General features: G+C 42.1%; 2 protein-coding genes across 2 annotated transcripts; both read right to left on the bottom strand. All coding sequences in view use genetic code 11, as the record gives it.

Annotated features, from left to right (window-relative positions):
- Positions 1-2,477: 2,477 nt before the first annotated feature.
- EGR_10246 (Transcription elongation factor SPT6) lies at positions 2,478-5,030 on the bottom strand (the record flags this gene model as incomplete). The annotated part of the gene is made up of 2 exons (XM_024499495.1): positions 2,478-2,573; positions 4,587-5,030. The coding sequence occupies 2 exons, from the start codon at positions 5,028-5,030 to the stop codon at positions 2,478-2,480; spliced, it is 540 nt and encodes a 179-aa protein (XP_024346104.1).
- Positions 5,031-14,602: 9,572 nt separating this feature from the next.
- On the bottom strand, positions 14,603-17,449 carry EGR_10245 (Protein phosphatase PTC7; the record flags this gene model as incomplete). The annotated part of the gene is made up of 6 exons (XM_024499494.1): positions 14,603-14,781; positions 15,164-15,308; positions 16,270-16,393; positions 16,703-16,901; positions 16,968-17,147; positions 17,221-17,449. The coding sequence occupies 6 exons, from the start codon at positions 17,447-17,449 to the stop codon at positions 14,603-14,605; spliced, it is 1,056 nt and encodes a 351-aa protein (XP_024346103.1).
- Between the last annotated feature and the right edge of the window lie 9,116 nt (positions 17,450-26,565).

Below are 26,565 nucleotides of genomic sequence, written 5' to 3'. Positions count from 1 at the left end.
CCTAGGCCTTATTATACATGCATGAAAATATAAATAATCACGTGCCTTTCAAGTGTCCATAATTTACGAGTTATTTCAGCGAGCTGTACCGAAACCCGCACAAACCATTTTGATCACCTAGTACTTACATTGTGTACATGCAGATACGTCACGTCACCCATGAGTTCAGCTATAGGTTTGTTCTTTAAAAACTTGACAGGGGAGAGAGGATGAGATTCGTCAATCAATCTCATGCCCTTGGATGTAGGCTTGAGATCGAGCACAGCCTGTGTTGAGAGATTCACCCGAGCCAGCTGGCGCACAACGGGCTCTCGAGAAATCTCAAACGCTAGCATGTAGCGTGCCGCACGCAAGACAGTGGCGGGCTCAGAAAACTGTGGGCACACAAAGTCAGCAGCAGCGTCAAGAGGCAGTATAGGGCACTGATTCACCTCATGACGTCGATACTGATCATGAACGTTGTCGGCAAATTGCTCTGCAGAGAGCCCAAACCTCTCCACCAAACCCGAAATGCCAGCCCGCTGAGCAACTTCGTACGCGACAGTGGTGCGCACCTGGCGCTGCCGAATCCGACGGCCTGTCATGGGATCCACGGTGGTTGTAAGAACACCTGCACCTGGTTCTCGTTTGCGCACTGCTTTAACAGCTTGGCGATTGTCCTCTTCCACCGTCTTCTTATCCGCCTCCACGGAGAGGCGCCTCATGCCATAGCTCGGATCATACTCTTCGTCGTCATCATCTGAGCGCCTAACTGAACCCTCATCCTCCTTGCGTGATGTCTACAAGAGTGGGTCCAATTGATCACGAGTTTTTGAATGCACATTTTGGTGGGGCATTAAGAGTAATATAAACCGGAAATAAACAAACCATTTTGACTATGTTCAAGTCCTTCCCCTCCCAAATTGTCATATCTTGCGTGTGACCCGCGTAGTGGAGAAGATAATTTAGCCTAACATCTTGCACCTCCTCCAATGACGTTGCGCTATTCGCCCTAAACAACAATGAGGGTGACAACTTATACTTACATGGCCATCAGCCGGATCAGCCCCTCGAGCTTCAAGTTGTTTTCGGCCTCATCAGCCTCTCTGGCCCGTGCCTCCAAATATCTACTCATTCGTTTCAACTGCCGAACCAATCCCTTGCGACGCTGCTGAAGAATCTCCCACTTCTCGTCGTACTCGTAGATGCACCACAAATCATTAATATTTAATTCCTTTTGAATACACTCCTTTCTATAGAAAGCGATGAAGGGAACCTCTGAAAGCGACTCTTTGAAGAGTTTCAAAACTTCAAATATGTTGTCCGTCACGGTTGATGGCTAGACAGTGAAATGATGGATTATGAAATCAATTGCGAGCACACCTTCTTCGAGGGACCTTCCCTGAATGCAGCATTGTAAATCCACTCGGACTCCTTCTCTAGTTCGACGAGGTCATCTTTGTAGATCATTGACCGTGGGTCAAGTCGCCTAACAGGAATAGTGCGCAATTGAAAGCGTTCTGGGATATCAGTGCAGCGAATTCGTTCATCCTCCGGGCTGTAAAAATTGCGAGCTAGATCTGTTGGATCAAAAAGCTCATAAATTCGACCCTGTGGAGCCATTTTCAGCTCACGTTTCGCCTTCCTGCGCCGTTCACCAACGTCATTATCTTCATCCTCATAATCCGACTCCTCACTGACTTCACTGCTCTGTCCACCAAACTGCTCAAAATCTTCAAAGTCGAAGTCAACACCAAATATATTCTGCGCTTGTTGGAGTGAGGGGTCCTTGTGCACTATCTGTCTTTTCTGTCTCGCTCCTCTCCCATCAGGCGCAGCATCATCAACAATGAAGTCATCCATTCCGTCTGACTCTTCGCCCTCGTCATCGGATTTAGGGGCAAACAAGGGAGCAGCTCGAATAGAGTCACCTCCCTGTCCTTCCGCTTCTTCATCTTCATCCTCAAATATCTGGCGTGCAATAGCCTCACGACTTCGAGCCTCCTTCGACGCCTTCGATACATCTACATCAGCTTCATCTTCATCATCGAGGACAAGACGTCGTTTCTTTGTCATTGTATCATTAGTACATGGAACCTACCTTACGCTGCACGTTAATGCCGACGTTCTCTCTTATGAGGAGGTAATCGTCATCATCCAACACATCATCATCCTCGTCGTCGACTCCGTCATCCCTAGCGGACTTTTCACTGGCATTACTCCCATCATCAGATCCCTCACCACCATCGTCTTCATCATCGTTCACTATCCATCCCTGACCCTCCTTTCTGCATATCTCCTCCTCGTCCAGAAGCTCCTCCTCTTCCTCACTGTCTTCAGACGAAACTGAACCCTCCTTCCTGAGTCTTTTGGGCTTTGAGGGGCCCTCTTCGTCTGAAGACACAGAGGCTTCTGACTCAAGGTAATCTGACATCACCGCAGCTGAAAGCGCCACAATATCAAGTAGTGCGCTTGTGCAAGAGCGCTATCTCAGCTAATTAAACAATCGAAGAATCTAGTTGTGACAAAAACGTTCTCCAATACTTTGAGTGCAGTTGTGCGTCATATTTTAACATTTCCGGTTGTGTCAAGACCTTAATATCAAAGAACAATCCATGGTTTCGGCAGGCTATAGCTTAGATCAAACTATCTTATTTTAATATTCACGGATGCTCTTTGAGGCTCACACCCAACTCTTAGAGTTCCTAGTGTTTGGGTTCTTATGCACCAAGGCTTTTGCACACAAAGCTTCTGTACCGCTTGCACTTTTTTTCTGTTTTTGCACACAACTCCCCATTATACCTAATTCAGGTGCTCGAGACCATCGTTAACACGTGAAGTTTTTATGCTCTCTTTTAGTATCATAAGTGTTTTTTTGGTGAGTGTCATAACAAGTAGTGCGTAAATGGCTCACTATTCACTAAAGACAAACCATGGTCAAATTGATTTGTGCTCCAAGGGTCGGAGTCTTCTGTGACTTCGTAACGTGCCACAGTAGCATGGATGATTTCTGTTGACGTACAGACCACTTGGAGTGCTATAAACAGAGATGTCATTCAGCTTTCGGGGAGGTACTATTTTTTGCAAAGTTTATTTATTTCTGTAGAATGTAGTAGAGGGCCTTAAAATTAAACCTTTTTAAATATTTCAAATGTGATACTACTTCAGATGTCGATTGCCTTCCTGCAGACCACGAGATTAAGGTGATCGTCAAGTGTGGACGTAGCCTTGGTAACCCTCCTGTAGAGCAAGCCTACGAATTCAGTCACCCACAGTATCCACCTTCCTCCCGCAATGGTCAAGCTTGGCAATCAGAGTTTTCCCTTCGGATGTCGAAATAAGCCATTGTAGCACCCTGAGACTTCCATGAAGATGAAAAAAGGCATAATACTCGGGCAGAATATGTACATTGTCGACATACAGTAGGGCTTGAGGCAACTGGCATGGCCCAGAGACCAGCCCACCCTGCAAAGGTACAGTGGCGGATGTCCAAAAATAGATAAATGTAATTGATAGATAAATACAATTTATCAACAGGATCATCAATTGTACAAGGGAAAAGGGGTGTGAGTTATAACAGCGAAATGACTACAAGGGTTTCAACGCCACGTTGCTGTGGGGTATCGGTATACCGAAAAAATCATCCACTTTTGGTGTCCGGCTGCTGCTAATACCGTCCAGAGTACCAGCACCACGACCGTTACCGCCGCCACCGCTGCCCCGATGATGACCGTAATGTGGACGCTATTAAAATCCCAAGTCAATCATGAACAGCAGGTAGGTAAACCAATAAAGCATGAGAAGCTTTTCAACCAATCAAGCACACAACACCAAATGTCATGGGCACTCAATACGTTCACGCTTATCACTATAGGGGATGCCCTTCAACAGTTTTTATAAATACCCCAGAGAGACACGTATCAATGTATGCATAAGAAAGAAGTTAACAAATACATAAGCATAAGCACACAGAAACCAGGCAAATTCAGCAATGATGATAGTGGTGCTATTGGCATTGGTGAGGCCAACTACAAATACTCACAACTTCATTGTAATGGTTCTTAAACCACCCAATCATGCGGTCAAGCGTGGGGAAGATGTGGTGACGAAACCTCAGACCTTCCGATTTCACAGAGAACATCTCGAAACGCGGCGTCTGGTTGGGCATATATGCCAATATAAAGTACCCCGGATGCTCAGCCGTTGATGAAAGGAAGTAGGGGATTTTGCCGTGACTTGCGCTCTTCTCTTTCCGCAACCTCTCGGCCAAGATTTCGCGTTTACCACCCTACACCAAGGAGAGGGAGAGAAGGGGTTTACACAAACATTCCAAAACGAATGTCATATTCAACAAATCAGTGTTTCACTTCTTTCTTCCGGACAAAATACCTTCAATGAACATCATACTTGACGAGCGACTGCACTTAATGCTGTGTCTACGGATGAATTGTCGCACAGAAAAGAACTACCCATCAAACACCACATGTGGCACATTAACATAGTTAACCAGGTGGTACAGACGAAGCGTTTTGTCTCTTAGATGGTAAACGGATCCAGAGGTAGAAAGGGATAGAATGTTGTCAACAGTGGTGACATGAAACGCATACCTGTGAATCACAATAATACTTGTAGGCGTAGACCTCACGAATGAGTGACACCATCGGTTCCATGTGGCGAGCCACAATTTCATCCAAATCTTCAAATGACTCGTTGCCAATGAGAAGCGTCTTGCCCAATCCGAAGCTCTGTGGCTTATCTTTCTCGATGACATCAATGTGCTTGAAAATACCATCATCGACTTTAAGTGAAACAGTCAGGTGATCAGTGCCTTGACGACTGGGACGAATAACGATGGCGCCAACTTCGAGGGTAGGATTCATGGCGATAAGTTGATTGTAGGTGATGTTCTTGAAGTGAGGATGAAAGATAACCCGGTTCACATAAGCTCGAGTAGCCCTGGCTTTCGCTTTGGCCTCCTCCTCCTCCTGCCGACGTTGTTCGGCCTCCTCTTCGGCGTAATCGAAGAAAGCATCACGGCGACTCAAACCCATGTGGCGTTCATTCTAGGCAGTAGGTCAAACACGCAAGAAGATAAGACTTGTGGGTATCCCATCTAAAAAACGACTGTTTCCATATCTCCATCGATGACACTTCAGGCTTCGTGATAACGTGAAGGGGATTACAATTGAGCACGGAAGTAATAGGCTTCGGTCAAAGGTGCCCACAAATGCACTAATTGTACTGCAGAAAAGGTAGTACTAGTACACCTCTTCCTTGTCTTTCTACATCCACACCAATCTTAACGGATCGTGGAAAAAGAGTACATGAGAGAAACCACTCTAAGGCAGCATCGTAACTCCATTAGAGGTGGAAGAAAGTAGCACTTTTGTGCAAAATCAATACGGCATACCTGGATGTCAGATGATCGGAGAGTCAATTCCACACTGAATTTAGTAATGTCAATTTTTGACACTTTGGCCTGCAAAATTGCACCCGGGCTGATATTGTCAAGGGTCTCCTCCACAGGATGATCAATAAAGCGGAGTGGAATGAACCCCGATATACCGTTTTCCAGTTGCACCCGCAGACCGACAGGTTGGCCAGGACAATCACTGCTGTCGAAATGAGACCACATCTGAAATTCATCAAATCAGATGCGTAATCAAACTAGTTAACATTAATCCACCTAAAAAATTTGTACTGCTGCATAAAATTTGCCACACACCACACCCATCAATACAATGGAAAAATTGTATGAGCAAGCTGTAAAGATAATTCACCTCGTTGAGTTGGCGGAAATCATCCCGTCTGCAGAAGGGACACTTCCACAGACCCGTAACTTCATTCTTCGTAGGATTAGCCTGGTCTAGCTGCTCTGGTCTGGGTTTCTTAGTGGCAATAGACACAACCTGACAGTCGACGAGGCTGCCCTTGTGCAATGTCTCAGGCGTTTCGTGGGTAGCCAAACTGAAAATCTGCTCGGGTGTGAGTGGTTCAAAGGGATCTCGCAAATCACGGTAACGGTGATTTAACTCTTTACGAATATCGTATAGGGTGATGTGTTTGTCACCATGATCCTGGCGCTTCAACTCTTCCGCGAAGGCGTCCAAATCCAACTCTCGCAGACGAGCCGGACTAGTGAACAGAGGAGAGGACCAAAATGGACAATGGGTAGGCTTGAGAAACATCTACCCAGCATTGCAAAGCAATTGATACTGTAACAAATGAAATTTCTAGATTGTAGACCATGCCGACCGACCAAATGAATAACTTCATGGTCAAGCAAAGGCGCATGTACTTTTTTCCCCATAAGTTAAACTAACTTTGCAAGAAATAATGAAGATTGTGGCTTCCTCCCAACTCTAACTAGTAAAAGTCAGTGGTTCGTTACTAATCCACTATATCGGTTGCAATGTTTCACCTCAACTAAATCAATATCACAAAATTTGTGACATGAAATAGGCCAACCTCTGAACAATTTCTTCCAGCGCCCCAGTCGGGTCGTTGTCATCACCATCATCGTATTCCAGAGCGTCGACGGCCATCTGACGGGCGAGGTCATAGCTCTCCGGATGCACACGCGTAGAGTCCAGAATCTCAATGTTATCCTCACTGCCTAGCAGATCTCGTGCCGACGTGGTGTCAATCTTGATGAAGCCTGCGCAATTTATGGCCACGTGAGGTCCTAACTGCAGAACTTTTGCCAATAGTTCACGGTTCGTCAAAAACACTTTGTTTTGCTTCAATAGCTGTAATGACAACCATACACACAGTTAAAATTATGGATAAACCGATTCACCTGTTAAGAGATAAATAAATAGCATAGTTTAAAAAAAATATGCAACAGTTGCTCTTTCTTCTTCCACAAAACGTGCAATACCTGTCGGAAAAGTCGTGCAAACAGCAATACAACCACAGACCAAGCTAACAGTGACGGTGTCACTAGCAAATAATTGAGATGATGAAGGCAAGGCACATTCAAGGTTGATTCGCGTGCCAACTCATCCCTCCACCGACAGTGAACCCAAGTAATGGGTGAATCCATTTACCTTAATCATGTAAAAGGCTTTTCGTGGCCCTAGACCTGCGACAAATTGCAGTAGATTGGCAGTGTGCGGATGGAGTATGCATCGGTTCACATCGACACCGACTTCGTTGGTGCGGTTGATGAACTCGATTTCAAGAGCTCTTAGAAGCATCTCACGGGGCACCTCGTCCTGCGCGGTGTGCCAGCGCACACCCAGAATATCCGCATCGGATGGATTAAAAAGCTGCGCAAATTCAGCCAGTGGATCCTACAAGATAAGTGTTGCACTTTAGACCGACCTCACCCAGAACATAGGATTGCATCCTTGAGCCAGGGCCCACTCAAACCTCCAATGCGCCTTGTGACGACATTGGGCGGAGCATTTTCTTAACGAAGGAACGGTTCTCAATGTTGACACAAAACAATACCATTAGGCATTCGTCCCCTAATAACGAAGAAGCACTCCATTACAACATGCACAGGTAGTAAGGTTGGACACCACATGACTTCCTAATGAAGTCAATAGTGGAGTGCATTTTCGATGGAAAATTTTGTTTAAACATCCTAACCTGCAGCAAGGAAAGATGCAACTCAGCGTGTAATAAACCGGAACATCGTAGGTAGCAATTCAAACAACCTGAAGTCTGCGGCCGAGCGAAATGGCTTGTTTTAGCAGAACTGAGTAGGAAGACGGCAGGACAGCAGTGGCTGCCTCGGAGCGCGCATAGACCTCAGCCAATTCGGTGTCCATTAACTCAATATTTGGGCGTGAGGAGAGGCGGGACTCCGCCGCGAGGTTCTCCACCAGCCGTTGCACCTCGTCTCTTAAAATCAGTGAGCGTCGTGAGTTACATCCGATCACAATAGCTTGTGGTTCACTCTTCGTTAAGAAGTGGGACAATCGTCGTACATCGTCGTCCTAGAAGCACAACACATTTCAGCAGTTGGCACAAGTGATACTGATGAGTTTGAATCAGGCCATCAAACCAGTGAAAGTACCTACATGCCGCTTTCTGAATTCCTCCCTTTGAGAGCGCGTACTGTGCAAAAGACCAGATAGATTGAGAAAGTCCACGACCTCCCCATCGGCGTCCAAACGAACAGCAGTAACCACAGCTTTCACCGCTTCAGTGTCGTCCTTTAACGCAAAAGCTAGCACCCGAGCAGGCTTGGGCCAGACGGTGTTGGCAGAACGCAACTCACCACCGTCAGAGAGATAGCGACCACCATGGCGGTGACGACTGCTTCTGCCATCCTCATTATCAGCCTCCCCGGCACCGCCACCACCACCACCACCACCACCGCCACCCCCGTAACGATGGTCGTCCATCACATATGGCGCCACCTTGATACACTTGAACAACTTTTGTGCACACAACTAAAAAGCAAAGAAACTGATAACAAAGGGGCCTGGTAATGTAGTAGTTTAAGTGGCTCAATAGACTGGATGATTGCAATGATGATGATGAAAAGCACGACCTATTAGTCTTAACTTCATCCACTCCTCTGGCCAGAGTGTTCAAAGGCGACACTGCTCCTCGAGAAGCTGTTGAAATTAGGAGCCAAATCGAACAACAAATTTCGTTTGCATGTATCGTAACTACCTTAGCATTCAACTTTTACTTACCGAGCGACATAACCAATGGGGATTGCACGACTCTTACTCACCTATTAATCCAAATATTGGAATCACTTTACCACACTATCAAATACAGGGGAACAACGATTCACCTTTACAACAGCCTGTTGACTGGCATCGAGAAGTTTCTCCTGCATTTCTTTGAAAATATGAGGTTGAAGGAACTGTTCAATCGCTTCCTTCAGCACCAAGGATCGCTGCTCATTCCAGGCCTGCACCAAAGCACTGAATTCGTCCTGATGGAAGTAGTGCTCCAAATCGTCCAACAAAGAGAGACCTCGTTGCTGACACTCTGGCACATGCACCTTCACCGTAACCAATCCATCCCGGACAGCCTAGGGCAATAGAAAATCCGACATCATGCACTATTATCAAACAAACAATAAGGCAGGAAAGTATAAGTTAACCGAATAAGTTCTTAGGATTTCTATAGCAAAAATTTAGTGATTGCATAAAGCCTTTTAAATTAATTTTACTCATTGAAATAATCACCATTATAAATTACAATACTTTCTCAATCACATACGAGTTTACTATGAACTCCACTTTTGTAAAACATTCTACCTCTGCAGACAAAAAATCTAGCCATCGTTGTTTCTATCGCATTTTACTTTCCAACTCTCTCTTTCACATGCGGTTGCCTAACGCCAAGGAAAGATGACAATCACTTGGAGGAGGATCAGGGGAGTGTGGAGAATGAGGACAAGAATAAGGCAGTTCCACCTTCTTATCTTAAAGTGCAGTATGATGTCTTCTCGTGGGTAAGCTTTGCGGCAACATGAGGTCTTGCGCTGTCCTATGAGAATGAAAAGACACTCTTCTTGCCTTAGAAATGTGAAATAGTGAGTAAATCATTCGGAGATGACCGATGGCATGTTTGCTTAACGAACGTTGAAATAAAAATGCTATTTCTCACCCCAGGTCAGTCAGAAAGCCATTTGAAGTGCACTACGCCTCCTTATACGATGAAATGGCGAACAAGTTGTTAACCTTTAAAGCCTACTGTTTTCTTTTAATGCATAGCATACAAACTCCATTTATTTGGTAGCTTCCACGACTTTTCTATTTAATGTAGGTATAAAGTATTTGTTTCAGCACTCACGTTAAACGTGACTAAAAGCGCTTGTCACACTAATCCCCGTCTGTTCTAAGCAGCAGCAACATGTAACTCTTCATTATCAAAAATAGATGATCTTACAGGACGTGACTCATCACCATCATCCTGCAATTCACCACCAGAATCGAAGTTTTAAACTATTTCTGGTGCTGCACACCACACCTCCTTCAAACGCTATACAACAGATGCTAAAAGAAGCGTCTACAGCGGTTCGTCAAGCAGAAGCTTGAATCACATCAGGTCCAACCGACACTTTGTGAGGTGTCAATGTAGCAGAAAAGTAGCACAGAGCAGAATTGGGAAAAACGTATCAATAGACCAGTGCCTATCTACCTAGGCCTTATTATACATGCATGAAAATATAAATAATCACGTGCCTTTCAAGTGTCCATAATTTACGAGTTATTTCAGCGAGCTGTACCGAAACCCGCACAAACCATTTTGATCACCTAGTACTTACATTGTGTACATGCAGATACGTCACGTCACCCATGAGTTCAGCTATAGGTTTGTTCTTTAAAAACTTGACAGGGGAGAGAGGATGAGATTCGTCAATCAATCTCATGCCCTTGGATGTAGGCTTGAGATCGAGCACAGCCTGTGTTGAGAGATTCACCCGAGCCAGCTGGCGCACAACGGGCTCTCGAGAAATCTCAAACGCTAGCATGTAGCGTGCCGCACGCAAGACAGTGGCGGGCTCAGAAAACTGTGGGCACACAAAGTCAGCAGCAGCGTCAAGAGGCAGTATAGGGCACTGATTCACCTCATGACGTCGATACTGATCATGAACGTTGTCGGCAAATTGCTCTGCAGAGAGCCCAAACCTCTCCACCAAACCCGAAATGCCAGCCCGCTGAGCAACTTCGTACGCGACAGTGGTGCGCACCTGGCGCTGCCGAATCCGACGGCCTGTCATGGGATCCACGGTGGTTGTAAGAACACCTGCACCTGGTTCTCGTTTGCGCACTGCTTTAACAGCTTGGCGATTGTCCTCTTCCACCGTCTTCTTATCCGCCTCCACGGAGAGGCGCCTCATGCCATAGCTCGGATCATACTCTTCGTCGTCATCATCTGAGCGCCTAACTGAACCCTCATCCTCCTTGCGTGATGTCTACAAGAGTGGGTCCAATTGATCACGAGTTTTTGAATGCACATTTTGGTGGGGCATTAAGAGTAATATAAACCGGAAATAAACAAACCATTTTGACTATGTTCAAGTCCTTCCCCTCCCAAATTGTCATATCTTGCGTGTGACCCGCGTAGTGGAGAAGATAATTTAGCCTAACATCTTGCACCTCCTCCAATGACGTTGCGCTATTCGCCCTAAACAACAATGAGGGTGACAACTTATACTTACATGGCCATCAGCCGGATCAGCCCCTCGAGCTTCAAGTTGTTTTCGGCCTCATCAGCCTCTCTGGCCCGTGCCTCCAAATATCTACTCATTCGTTTCAACTGCCGAACCAATCCCTTGCGACGCTGCTGAAGAATCTCCCACTTCTCGTCGTACTCGTAGATGCACCACAAATCATTAATATTTAATTCCTTTTGAATACACTCCTTTCTATAGAAAGCGATGAAGGGAACCTCTGAAAGCGACTCTTTGAAGAGTTTCAAAACTTCAAATATGTTGTCCGTCACGGTTGATGGCTAGACAGTGAAATGATGGATTATGAAATCAATTGCGAGCACACCTTCTTCGAGGGACCTTCCCTGAATGCAGCATTGTAAATCCACTCGGACTCCTTCTCTAGTTCGACGAGGTCATCTTTGTAGATCATTGACCGTGGGTCAAGTCGCCTAACAGGAATAGTGCGCAATTGAAAGCGTTCTGGGATATCAGTGCAGCGAATTCGTTCATCCTCCGGGCTGTAAAAATTGCGAGCTAGATCTGTTGGATCAAAAAGCTCATAAATTCGACCCTGTGGAGCCATTTTCAGCTCACGTTTCGCCTTCCTGCGCCGTTCACCAACGTCATTATCTTCATCCTCATAATCCGACTCCTCACTGACTTCACTGCTCTGTCCACCAAACTGCTCAAAATCTTCAAAGTCGAAGTCAACACCAAATATATTCTGCGCTTGTTGGAGTGAGGGGTCCTTGTGCACTATCTGTCTTTTCTGTCTCGCTCCTCTCCCATCAGGCGCAGCATCATCAACAATGAAGTCATCCATTCCGTCTGACTCTTCGCCCTCGTCATCGGATTTAGGGGCAAACAAGGGAGCAGCTCGAATAGAGTCACCTCCCTGTCCTTCCGCTTCTTCATCTTCATCCTCAAATATCTGGCGTGCAATAGCCTCACGACTTCGAGCCTCCTTCGACGCCTTCGATACATCTACATCAGCTTCATCTTCATCATCGAGGACAAGACGTCGTTTCTTTGTCATTGTATCATTAGTACATGGAACCTACCTTACGCTGCACGTTAATGCCGACGTTCTCTCTTATGAGGAGGTAATCGTCATCATCCAACACATCATCATCCTCGTCGTCGACTCCGTCATCCCTAGCGGACTTTTCACTGGCATTACTCCCATCATCAGATCCCTCACCACCATCGTCTTCATCATCGTTCACTATCCATCCCTGACCCTCCTTTCTGCATATCTCCTCCTCGTCCAGAAGCTCCTCCTCTTCCTCACTGTCTTCAGACGAAACTGAACCCTCCTTCCTGAGTCTTTTGGGCTTTGAGGGGCCCTCTTCGTCTGAAGACACAGAGGCTTCTGACTCAAGGTAATCTGACATCACCGCAGCTGAAAGCGCCACAATATCAAGTAGTGCGCTTGTGCAAGAGCGCTATCTCAGCTAATTAAACAATCGAAGAATCTAGTTGTGACAAAAACGTTCTCCAATACTTTGAGTGCAGTTGTGCGTCATATTTTAACATTTCCGGTTGTGTCAAGACCTTAATATCAAAGAACAATCCATGGTTTCGGCAGGCTATAGCTTAGATCAAACTATCTTATTTTAATATTCACGGATGCTCTTTGAGGCTCACACCCAACTCTTAGAGTTCCTAGTGTTTGGGTTCTTATGCACCAAGGCTTTTGCACACAAAGCTTCTGTACCGCTTGCACTTTTTTTCTGTTTTTGCACACAACTCCCCATTATACCTAATTCAGGTGCTCGAGACCATCGTTAACACGTGAAGTTTTTATGCTCTCTTTTAGTATCATAAGTGTTTTTTTGGTGAGTGTCATAACAAGTAGTGCGTAAATGGCTCACTATTCACTAAAGACAAACCATGGTCAAATTGATTTGTGCTCCAAGGGTCGGAGTCTTCTGTGACTTCGTAACGTGCCACAGTAGCATGGATGATTTCTGTTGACGTACAGACCACTTGGAGTGCTATAAACAGAGATGTCATTCAGCTTTCGGGGAGGTACTATTTTTTGCAAAGTTTATTTATTTCTGTAGAATGTAGTAGAGGGCCTTAAAATTAAACCTTTTTAAATATTTCAAATGTGATACTACTTCAGATGTCGATTGCCTTCCTGCAGACCACGAGATTAAGGTGATCGTCAAGTGTGGACGTAGCCTTGGTAACCCTCCTGTAGAGCAAGCCTACGAATTCAGTCACCCACAGTATCCACCTTCCTCCCGCAATGGTCAAGCTTGGCAATCAGAGTTTTCCCTTCGGATGTCGAAATAAGCCATTGTAGCACCCTGAGACTTCCATGAAGATGAAAAAAGGCATAATACTCGGGCAGAATATGTACATTGTCGACATACAGTAGGGCTTGAGGCAACTGGCATGGCCCAGAGACCAGCCCACCCTGCAAAGGTACAGTGGCGGATGTCCAAAGTGGTCCCTTTAGCAAAATCAAGTTAAACAACCGGCACATGACACCACACCATTGCAGAGGAGGTTTTATTACTAACGAACAGAAGGGTCGGGTGCCTATAGGCATGGCGACATTAATGGAAGTACAAACCGCTACGCTTTTAGTGCCCTTGTTCTCAGATATGCTGTTTACTTTAAGTGCAACTTTTGTTACATTATTCCAACTTTTATGAAGTTTGTTTTGTTAATGGTCATGAATTCTGCCTTGCTTTTCCCTCTTTGCGACTGCTATTAATTATGATAAATGATATTTGCTGTGCCTCCGATCACGTTATAACCTTGTTTTGTTTTGATTTTTACACTGATACCCCGGTTTGCTACATTTTGCGTAGCTCTTTGATTTCCTGGTCTTACTGCAATCCTTAACTTTGCATTTTGGTTTGTTGGGTTCTCTGGTTCTTTAGTTTGTTCACAGGGACGCGTTTAAATGAGTCGACATTGAATAAATACACATGTTTACAACTTATTCATGTATATGTGTGCGATTACACTTGGGCAGTCCTTGGCGCTGTTCAGTAAAACAGTATGTCTCCGTACAAAAGAGTTCCCTTATGATGGGTTGTCATTCTTCGATGCAACGAGCAACCACCCATCCAATGTTAACCAGCACCTCACCAGACCTTTTACCCTCTGGCATAAGCTTCAAAAGTGGAAATTTGGTGAGTCAGAAACCAGAATTCTGCCTTCGGTATGACTATCTCTGTTCGTAAGAATGGGCACTGTTACCTCACCACTTTCCTCATTTCTACATGTCCAAGTCAATCCAAGATCATGTTAACCCATTTGAACATGAGTGTTGAACACAACCACTGGTTTCATCGAAGGCCATTGCAAGAAAATTTTCAATCCGATATTTAAGAATCTCTGGATAGGAATTTAGGATTGCAGAGCCTAAGTAAAAAGGGGTATATACGCATTTAATTCCCATGTTGTTGCATCTACGTACAGTTTAGCTAAATAATGTAGTAAAGAATGAGATGTAAATGCAAACAGCTCTTAGGTAAATGGAAGGGTAGAGGGAGATGAGGAGGAACGACTTTGAGAGATTCGGAAAACTGCCTTTTTTCCCACCGAGCTATCAACGGACTTTGGAAATTCTGATGGCTGTGTGTCAGCTACGGCAGTCTCATTCACAACCAGCGCCAACATCACTGTTATGTCGCCACGGACTCCACCTAAATGTCCAAAATAAGCAACTGGAATTGCGCGAACCCATCTGCACACATGCTCGTAGATCTCACATAGTCCTGCAGGAAATTAGTCGTATTCTTGTTGCAAATACTGAAACAACAATTTCATAAAAGACTTCACGGCGCCATACAAACAAAATGCAATGTGTTTGGGATGACTTTTTTCCAAACTTTGTAGCACTGTTGTTTGAGAACAGCATATGTTATTTGAATTATCGATAGAGAAACTCAATTCGAAATCAAAATAGCTTATATACATTGCAGGAGTGAATTCTAAGAGGAAAGGGTGTTTGGATGGACAAATGACTCAGGCCCTGCGTGGTATGAGAACCGAAAAAGAGGCTGTCGATTACGAACCGATTCTTACCTGCAATATTAAGCCCGTATTGGCGTGCTTCGTTGGCGAAGGGAGAGAGGAAGTTTGGATTCTCTGCGGCGTCGCGCGCGCACGAGACAAGCCGGTAGGCACACCAATCCAGCAGTTCGTCTGACGCCAAACTTAGATCACAATCCTATTGTTAAAAAAGCACGCTAAACAGTAAGCATGGACAAATAACGACGTCAAGAAAGGCAGAAGTGATTCACACGTGGCAAGTTTGCTCAAAAACCAGGTCAGTAATCTTCTAAAGAAAGGCTTGGGAGCAATCAATAGTGAGGTGTCAGTAAATGTGACTTGGATGCATTTCAAACCACATGTTTTTTGATATGAAGACAATTGCCTCGATGGAATATGGCAAAAGTGAGAAGGGAATAGGCGTCTGTTCTATCTATGTTTTGTTTACGAAAGACTAATTGCACATCAAAATATTCCTTGAGTATCAACAGTAGTACCAAAAGTTTTCAAAATGAGATACGGCTAAAGCAAGACAGATGAAAATTCAACGGAATACGTGAGGATTCGTCAAATTTTTGAGTTGGCTACATTGAATTGCAATCAGTAGACATTTGAAGTCAAGTAAATTCAGTTAGCTTTTGGATATTCAGATCAGAACTGTAAAGTATAGCACATAAACTCTACATTAAACTCGCAAAACGATAAATGATATACTAGGCGTTTATAGTTTGTTAGGTGAGTCTTGTTAACGGTAGATAAATTTGTATGATTATCAACTACCAATAAAACCACAAACATTTATCTTTGGAAAAAGTAGAAGTTATGCAAAGATTAAAAAGAGAATGGGTTCTCCTTAGCTTTTTCTAGGTATATAGGTTACCACAAACGCACAGGTCTTGTTCAGACAATTCTGTCTAGTAGGCTAAATAAAATCTAAATTGGGGATTAAAAAATTCGGAGGAACCCATGCACGAGCATTTCATTCACGTAAAGAATATTAAAAACTATAGCATGAGATTTCCCAAATGTCGGATAAAAACTTGCATTGAAGTCTGGGTTGAAACTAGTCATGATACAAAATTACTTAACCAAAACAAATCTCAATGACAATAAGTGATACGAAATAGGATGATGGTTACCTGGAGAGGTGTAAGTTCCTGGAGGATCATTTGGTCGGTGAGGTTATCAAAGAGACCATCCGTGCCAACAACTACCAAATCACTCGGTTCTAGAGAGAAGCTGTCCTGGATTGCCTGTTCGGGGCTAGAGATTTTAAAAAAAAAATCATAACTGGTAGTTGAGAAAATGAACTAACGGAACTAAGTGATGACGGCTTCATACAAAAAAATAAATTAACTCGATACAGCTGAAGTAAAGAGCGTAATTTATTTTCCCAGGAAACTGGATGCAGAGGGTATGCTAAAAAAGCATGCGTTCCGTACAATGCCTCAAGGAAGGAGGTACATTTCTACAAGTGACAATTTAAAATACTACAATCCGATCGCAAAGCATCAATTAAAGGAAAATATCGCAAACTAAAGTACAACAAAAATTTGGGCGGGTAAAACATACGAGTCACGATAGAAGTGGCCATGCTCATTTGGCGGGAGACAGGCAACCTGAAAGGGCGTGTTCAGTGTGTGCTTTTGGTTGGCAGAACGTTTGACTACTGTACCATGACGGATAACGAGGTAGCCTGAATCCCCAAGACACACTGTGTGTAGGCGGCCATCGCTTCGACACAATGAAATTACACAAAATGTTGCACTCCCTAATTGAAATCACCGAAGTCAGAATACAATGATGGAATTTATACGAAATAAAAATGAGTGCATACCTAAGAGAGGTGTCTTTGCATCCAAAACTTCACGATAACTCTCAGTTACAAGAAGCATTGGTTCATTTGGCTTAAATCGACCTGACTGAGCCAGTCTTTGACATGTCGACATGAAAGACATGGAGAACTCGCTAGGATCAACACCATATGATCGCCAACCACCTACACCATCCGCAACTCCTAAATAAGTTTAAACAAGGTAATGATGGCTTAAGATGGCATAAAAAGACCAGACGTCGAACTAATTACGTACCTAGCACACATGACACATCGGTAATGGAAATGAAGTAGGCATCGTCGCCATACGTCGATAAAGGTCTGGGTTGTATCTCATATTGCGCATGCTTGTTATCAAAACCGGATACTGATGTAACAAAAGAGAAGAAAGTTCGGCGCGTAGTAGCGTCAGAATTCTCATGACGACCGCCAATAGTCGCTAAAGTTCGAAGGAGACTTCTACCTTTGGAAATAATCCGGTACATCAGTCGATCCACCCACCCGGCATCTCAATGATGATTGGTCAGCGCTGAATTTCAAACAGCGTGAACCATAAATTGCCTATTTAAACCTTTTGGTGTTCACTCTTTTGGCATTGCAAAATCACTAATAATGTTTGAATGCATACACTGGCCTTAAATATTATTTTTTACTTAATATGTTTTAATTTTTTTGTGTCAGCGCGTGCATTTCTCCCAAAACCGTTGTAGGGTCCCAACTTTTCCTTAAAGACGAAAAACCCTGTAATACTCATCCAAATTTGTGACTTTTGACATACAAAAGGCAGCAAAACTACCAGCGCGGCCTGGAGGCTGGGGCAAGGTGCACCTTTACCAAAACTGACCGCTAAACAAACAGACAACGTACTACACCTTCGTCAATGCGGCGGAAGTACACGTGCCTCAAAATTTAATAAGACAGGTATGTTAGTTGCAAAAAATAGTCTTTATGCATTTATTATTTTAAGGAATGTACATATATTTGCATTCCTAGGACCCCCTTAAAGTCATAACATATATTACGGCCTAAGGTTTTATTTTCCCATATGTGCATTTTTAAACTTTTGCAGCTAATTCAATGCTTTTACTTCGTAGTCTACTATTTTTACAACGAAAGTCTCACTGCTGATACAAAAAAAATGGCACATCTGTAACACGCGTTTGCTCGAATATACCCCTTAGGCAACAAACGATCGGTTTAAGCCGGCCATGTGACTGAACGAATGCGTCAACTCATAAGGAAGGGGCGAGTTCTGATCTTTTATAAACTTTGGTAGTCTGTAGGCAATTTGCACTGTCTCGAATAAAAATAGCCATCCCTATCCAAATTTCTTGCTCTAGGTTTATAAAGTTGGAGGTGGGAGAGAAGCATGGGACTCACTACATTGGCGTTTTTAAGAATAGTTCAGTTTAAGGCGATTTTAAGTGGTTTGAATTTAAAGCATCCGCAATACGACTTAATTATTTGACGATTGGTGTTCCAAAGGTCTTAGAGGCAGCACAGTAGTTGATGCATCGTTGTGACTCTCCAAGTCTTCGACGAGACCATAACAAACCAAAGTAGTGAGAGCCTATGTTACCGACCTGCAGATGAGTTGGGAGACTATTAGCGCGGCCCGCGGATCAGGCTGCAGAGTGAAAGTACAACCTGCCGCAACTGGAGAGTCCGTGTATTTGAACTCACAGTTGAAGAAAGTACCAAATCTCTACACCCCAAATGATTATCATTGTTGCTCTCTGTCCCATGTCTGAAAGAGCACTGATTCCTCATCGTTTGACCAAATCAGTCGAAAAAAAATTTAGACTAATGTACTCTTGACCTCATTAGCACTTATTGCTGGGTTTGTCATCTTAACAAGCTTCTTAAGGTTTGATACTGGTTCGCACTGCATCTACAGTAATAATTGAATGCTGATGAATCAGTTTTCAACTTTGTGACAATACAGTCATTCTGCAATGCGTAAGACCATTCTAAAGTAGCAAACGCCTTATAAACCAAGTTTTTTGGCTTTCTGAGAGTACGTTTTGATTTTATTGTGCATTTCTATTCTTTTTAGAGAATTTTACGTGCTGTCTTTAATTCTGACAAGTAAGAAATGAGGACCAATGCAGGTTGCAAACATTGGTGAATACCTTGCCCTTAATTGATTTATTTATAAACGGGATTACGAAAATGAAGCGTGCAAAATAAATTGACAAATGCCCATGGTTGTAGATGGCAAAGCACAATAGAGGAGGCCAAAAATACAACTCATCTCTCTGCATTCAGAGCCAAATTGCAAACATGCAAGAAATGTCTGAACTCCACTCACGGTATACATCTAAAATGTGTCTCTGGAGGTGAGTTTATTAGGGGCAGTGCTCATTGGAATTAGTCAAGTTTTCCGCCCTCTGGGACAAAACAGACGGCTCAGAGGAGATGTTCAGCCCGCAATTGTAGTGCATGTACCTGAGACTCGAAATTGGATCATGGCCAACCTACAGGACATAAGAAATGGAAAGTTTCTGTAATCAATTCAGTTCAAAACAGCAGTTTCATCGAGATAGTGTAGAAGAGCGTCTAATTATATTGTTACTGATTTTAATTAAGTAAATCTGTACAAAGAGGCAAAATACAACAAAAAATCCATATTGACCACTGAAAACTTTTCTAAATCTATAAAACCAAAAACTCGGTGTGCGAATCTGCATATGTATAAATGGACTAATCTGCATGCTTTGTTACCAGATGGTAAACTCCCTCAAAATTAGTAAGAAATTTTACAAAAGCCAAATGATTGTCACAACTTATAACGTTATTTTTTTATTGAAAAAAAACAAGGCAATTTTGTTTAACGCTCCAATAAGCCTCATATTGTTAGTGCTCTTAAATTAGCACTTTGGGCTATCCACGACCATGCAGCCCTTTCCTGACTGTTTGTGCAGATAAATGACGTGCCGCTTTGTTAAAAAACTGTTTTTACACAAATTATTTTAGTTGCTGCCTCATAGCTTGTACTAGTGTCAGTATTTATGCTCCTGTTTTGGCATCGTAAAGACACGAGCACGCAATTTCCACGTTTTCCTTCATAAATTTTTATTTTGTAGTACCAAAATGGGTTCACATTTAGGTGCACGCCAAGGAGATGCGCTTAATTTTGGACTTTAACGTCCCATAAAATGATTAGTGATAGCCATTTCATAAAACACTGCGGAGCTGTGATTAAAATCTGATAAACTAAAGCAAGGCATCAGGGGCAATAGTAAGGAACAAGCGAAAACAAGGCATCATAAATTACGATACGAACAAATTTGCCTGTACATTTAGACAAAGTTTTGCGGAAGTACATGAGGATTTGAAGGCACCAGAAAGTCATCAGGGTGCTTAGAAGCACTAATTTAGAATAAATCACACAGAGTACATAAATGGTAGCAACATTTCTTGGACATTTCAATGAGGCATTACCAATATTTTGAGAACTCTTTGAAATATTCCTGGCCGATGCGCAATGATTAAAAGCTACCTGTTTTATATCAGGCGTTCAACTATTTATTCCAGAGAAAATAGGAATATTCCAAGTAAGCAGCTATGTAACATGACTTATTGAAAGCTGAAACTATGAGGGATTTTTTAGTGTGCTCGGTTTACAAGGTCTGGTTCAAGCATCAAAAATCCTGGTCAGTCCTGTATTCCTCCTATTCTGAATATTGAAGACACAAGCACACTTTTAAGCAGGTCATTAGCTTTGTTTTTTTCTTAATTGCAAATTGTTCAGATCATGATATATCACATCCACTCCCCTAGATATTAAGGATTTGTTTTGCTAAACATCATGTAAATATCGCAATGGCTTAAAATTGCACAGTAGCTAAATTAACAAATCTTCAAGTAATTTGTAATTAAAAGTCATAATTTTTTTATCCTGTAATAGTGATTGAAGGGTTAGTGAAACATTACCAACATTGGGTGCAGAAAAAAATGCGCTACCGATTTTCCAACTCTTTCCAGTATTCAATGCTTTCAAATAAACGCAAGGTTATTCTAATAATTATAAATGAAAACTAAATTTGGTAGGATGGGTAGTGCGTTTGTCGTCACTTGAAGGCATTTGCAGCGACGTAACTTTTCCTGTCTATGATACGAAGGGTGGATGATCCGTCCCACGGCGTAGTCGTGCAATTGCTTTAAAGCAAATAAACTCTGGTAAAAAGCAATAAGCTGCACTAGTTCAAATTTCGAAGGGAACTGATTCGAGCTAAGGGCATTCTCAAAGTTAAAAACATTGAAAATTTAAACCATTTTTCTAATTCTGAACTTTTTACCAGTGTCAAGATATAAGCCGGACGAAATCCTGAAACAAAAAAAAACAACCTTGTAAAGTGGCACAATTACGTTATGTAGTTGTTTAAAATTCATTACAACCTGAGAAGCAAAAGATAGACGAGATACGGGCATCATTGCCTCATTAAGAGCGTGGTTTTCGTCTTTCCAGGCACTGCGTGTTAATGAACACCAGATTGTAGCCATTCACGAGGCGCGGTGCGTGCGCAAGCTCAATTAGGGTGGCTTTTGCGTGTCAAATCGACGTTTTTTCTTCTCGTATCATTCCCCTCCTCCTCACTCGCCCCCTTCCGCTCCCCTTCTCCAGGCGACCCTCCACTAGACTTAAGTACTAGCTAGCAGTTGCAAAATAATTAATGGAAGGGGACGAGTAAGGAAAACTCCTTACTCGCTTACCTGTTTGGGGCGGCGGTGTTTGTAAGCCGAGTATTTAGGGCAATTAATTGCCTACTCTGTACCAGCTGATACGTGAGCGGCGTGCAAACAAACATGCAGTCGCTAGAGGAAAAATTTTGCTGAAAAAATATTTAAGTCTTAGCTGAAGTACTTAAATACTATAATAGTCTGTTACAAGCCTGCAAAAATAACTTAGAACAGAAAATTGGATGAAACTCACCTAAAAATCGTTTCTGATTTGTTGCTTTGGTTTACCAACTGTAATATTAATAAGAAAAAAAGTTCAGCACCGAAATGAAGAGGACAAATTATCCTTTTTTGAGTAGCTTAAAATTTATTATTTTGATGAACTTCATTAACTTTGCAAATCATTAAACGGCCTATAGGCATTTCCGGCGCGCTCTACACTTCTAACTTCGCAGAGTCAACTTCAATAATTGCATGCCTGCAAAATTGATCACTATCCACTTTTTATTTGCCTATGTTTTTTGCAAACTTAGTGCCACAAGTGAATTTATTATTTTCAAGTGCTTAAAATGTGGTAAAATTTAGAGCAACTACATTCGTGTGCTTTGCCAGCGGTTTCGTTTGATCCACATACAAAGGATGAGTTAGAACTACAGATGATACATTTCCTCTCAATGCAATGCTTGATTCAATCCACCTATCGCTAAAATCCTAAAAGCCAAGAAGCATCACGCATGCTACTTCGGCCTCAATTGAACAATTTTATTCCCTCATAAAGCAGTTTCAAAGAATGAACTCATGATGTGTGACCTTATCGACCGTAATTCACTACATTTTTTCGAACCAGCAAAGCACTTTTACCAGGATATCAGTCACAATTTAATCCTGATTGAAGTTCATGCCAATTTGATTATTGCCGTTATGACACTTGAGAAAAAACGATAAATCACCTAAGTCATTAAGTGGTTTGCCAATTACAAATTTTTATGACAGGGTGTTCTAGTCATTTTAGGCGGGGTTTAAGTGGAAAGTGTCGCTTCAGATGATATAATTCCACTTAATTTTGTTGATTGCTAAACACCTTTATTACTAGTAATGTAAAATTCCTTTTCAATAAGAATAGAAAGGTATTTCGGGCTGATGAAACGGTAACTAATGCCACTTTATTTCCAAACATCGAGTGTGGCAGAGGAGATCCTTGAAAGTTGCTGGTGGTAACTGTGGCTATATGCGTTAAAAGATATGCATGACACTAGTTTTCATACTTTTTTATTGGTTAACTATCAGGTTCTTAGCTCTTGCTCGACGTAATATGAGTATTTCGCTTTATATGATACTGAAGCCATCAAAGACATTTCAGTATATGCATAAACATATTTTCTGTTGGTCATCAGTTACTGTAAAGAAGCAGGAGGATGTTTCAGGTTTCATTAATTAATCTGACGAGGAAGTTCCATGACCATTATCTACTTTCATTGGGGAAGAGCAGGGTTTGGTTGTACATGTCAACTGTCTTTGTCTTTCTGCTGTGGAGTTCATGCGGGAAATGTGGGTGTTTGTGGGCATGAGGTTCACTCAAAGTGCTTGAATACGGAAAGAGCGCTTGATGCAATGGTGTTGCCTTGGTATCAGACAGAGGTGCACCGCGGATGTAAGAGTTCATTTCACGAGCTTGCGGCTCCACCATGTTTGCAGTCGGATAGAAAGCTGTAATGTACAGGTGGTAATCTGAAGTTGTCATAACCAAAGTGATGTGTGAAACTTACGCTGAAACGCACTTTACGACCTCCAAATTAATTTGAATGAAAGGGAATGTATTTTTTCCGAAGTTACACGCACATGCAGCAATTCAGCTTCTTAATTATCGGCAAAGCTGGGGAGCATTACTGAGCTACAAAAGTTCCGGATAGATCGCTCATGTCTTTTGTACAGGATGGGTAAACTTCTTTCGGTTCGAAATTGTACTTTCTTAACTTCGCATTCGTTTCTTTTCCTTGGTATTCTGATTAGCATAATTTGCTGCATTAAGCAGTCTCACTAATTCCTCATTTCCGCAAATGGACCGTATTGAGTGAAATCATCAGTTTGGTCATGGATGCCGTAACTTCAAAACAGAGCATGATTTAGATTCCCTGACTTCTCGTACGATACATTCAATAAATGGGAAATGTTTTGTGTAGGGCTACCAAAACAATTCGTGCGGGTATTGGTACAGTTCGCTGAAATAACTTGTAAATTATGGACACTTTTGAAAGACACGTGATTATTTATATTTTCATGCATGTATAATAAGGCCTAGGTAGATAGGCACTGGTCTATTGATACGTTTTTCCCAATTCTGCTCTGTGCTACTTTTCTGCTACATTGACACCTCACAAAGTGTCGGTTGGATTTGATGTGATTCAAGCTCTTCAGCTTGACGGACCGCGTTTAACTTGTCTCCAAAGCTGTAGAAGCTTCCAATGCTAGATATCAGTCTAGAATATGGAGTTGGAGAATAAAATGAGGTCGTAAAGGTTATGGCTAGATCTTTTGTCTTCGATTGTAAAATTATTTGCAAAAGTGGAGTTCGCAATCAACTCGTGTATGGTTGAGAAAGTATTATAGATTATAATGGTTATTATTTTAAAGAGTAAAATTACCACAAAAGCTTTTGTATAGCGTAATTTTGGAAAAAAATGTTTTTTTTTCATCCTCATCTAAGAGTTACCCAATAGGTATTTGTATGATGTCAAAGCTCAATAAATTTCAGCATTTTTGATCTGAGGACTCTCTTTCCTGACAGAATAGGTAAGGTTCTTTGCATGACTAAGTTTCAACGTGCTTTACTGCAGAACGCTAGACTGTGGATTGGTAGAATGGGAATTCGTTACGATAATTTAAAAGGCAAATATTTCAGATCACTTCTAAATAATTTGGATTTTACAATTGATTGATTACTATCTTCCTCGTATTATATAGAACCTTACCATTCTTCTTGCCAAAGCTGTTGTGCACACCTTGCTCATTCAGAGCTTTCTCAGTAATTGGGTCGGTTGGTGCCGAATACCTCTAAAATGTCAAAATCCATTAACATTGTGGAGTTCTCTTGAAAAGAATGCCTGTCAATCTGCAGTTACTTCTGCGAGTAGGGATTTTACAAAACATCCATTCGTAATGTGTTCATAAAACGACTACATCGATTTAAAGTAACTCAGTTTTTTATTAAAAGAGTGTGCAGATGAGAAATGACCTTTATGAAAATTAACAATGGCCGTAATTCCACGATGACGGTATAAAGCAAAGTGTTGAATGAATGCCATCGGGAAACGCCTAGTATTTGCTAATCATCAAATATCTGGATAGAAAATCCGACATCATTGGTTTTAAATTAAGTACGGATTACAGGTTCCGGTCACCAACGCGAGTTTCCCACGCTTGGCATGCCGGGGCCAGGGCAGCACTACCTGGGGCTAAGGCATGACCACCCAGTGGTTAGATCGCCAGTGTGTGACGGCTTACTCCCTCTACCTCCACTCAACCAAAAAATTGTCCGAGCAAGAAGCTCAACACGGACAAGAAAATGTTAATTATAAAAACTGACAGTCTACAACACATTAGACTATTCAAATTTTATTCTGATCCATAAATGCTAACGCCTTTAAACTACATGTCAAGCTGTGACGGGCATGCCGGTAGAGGTTCGAAGTACGCAACTTGAAAAAAAGGGATTTTTTATTTTCAATTGTTTACGTTTGATGAACGACTTATTGGTTTGCAAAACTACGTTCGAGAAAGTATAGGTCATGCCAATATACCATATTTTCTTGACATCGATGTTGTCTCAGCCCAACGAAATTAGGTTTCGTGGTTTGATGGTATATCTTGCGAGCTCTCGGAAGAAGAGACTGTGTTGAAATCGGGCTTAAATACTTCATCTATTTACAACGTACGTGTAATTTGGATATTTAGATACATTATAGCTCAGAAAGTCTCCCTCAAGCTTGTTTGCTAATAACCAAGTGACCTTATTGTTTGCACAATTCGGCAGTCACCTGCAATAGTTCACACTGCTAAAAACTGATGATTATTGCTAAATATTGAGTTCCAAGTATATTTGTGGTAATATTTGCTGATATTTTGGAGGAAAACCAAACACTTGATCCTCTATTTACTTCACCTTAGGTGAATGGTTAATTGGTTGCTCTGGCACTAAAGCATCCATCCAACGTGAGGGGAAGCAGAAAATGAGAAAGCATTTTTTTTGAAGGTGATTTCAGGTCTTTTGTCTAACACCATTAAGGATAACTTACCGTAAGCGTCCCTGACTGTGTACTAGATCTGGTGTATACGAAAATTCTTTGAATGCCACCAGGAATAATTCACAATGCATCAAGTATTTTAAGCATAATGCTGTAAATGTTAAAATCCGTCCAACTTATCAACTGCATGAGGAGCGGTGTTGGCATTAAAACGATATGAACTAATAGTTTTGTAGGAGAAGTTAAAACGGTCAAAGTGAATTTAATTTGGTCACTGCTTAATGTTTTAGTCTTTTTCCGCTTTATTATTTCAGGATGTATGGATGTCGCAAAGACTTGGATTATTAGCGACAAGAATTGTAACATGTTTGACTAGCTTGTATTTTTGGAAACTAAAATTTTAATTCGTTCATACTTTTGAGCATGCTTGGTTTGCCCATTTTTAAGCACGTAATATTAAAGTACGTAAGATCATTTTCGGGAATGGGTAGTAGTTATACCCTTTCCAAAGTTTGTTGCGATAAGTGGTAGTGAGAAGGTAAATGATGAAAAAGAAATAATGCCTTTCCTATTAGGAATACTACTATTTACTATTTACTGATTTAGTAGCAAATGGCATTCTTAAAATAGTATAAACACTTGATGTAGAAGGAAATTTTCACCAGAATTTCAATTAC

The sequence above is a fragment of the Echinococcus granulosus genome (assembly GCF_000524195.1).
Source record: "Echinococcus granulosus chromosome Unknown EG_S00201, whole genome shotgun sequence".
NCBI classification, from domain to species: Eukaryota; Metazoa; Platyhelminthes; class Cestoda; order Cyclophyllidea; family Taeniidae; genus Echinococcus; species Echinococcus granulosus.
The sequence above is the reverse complement of the archived record's forward strand: the minus strand, read 5'-3'. Positions and strand labels throughout refer to the sequence as shown.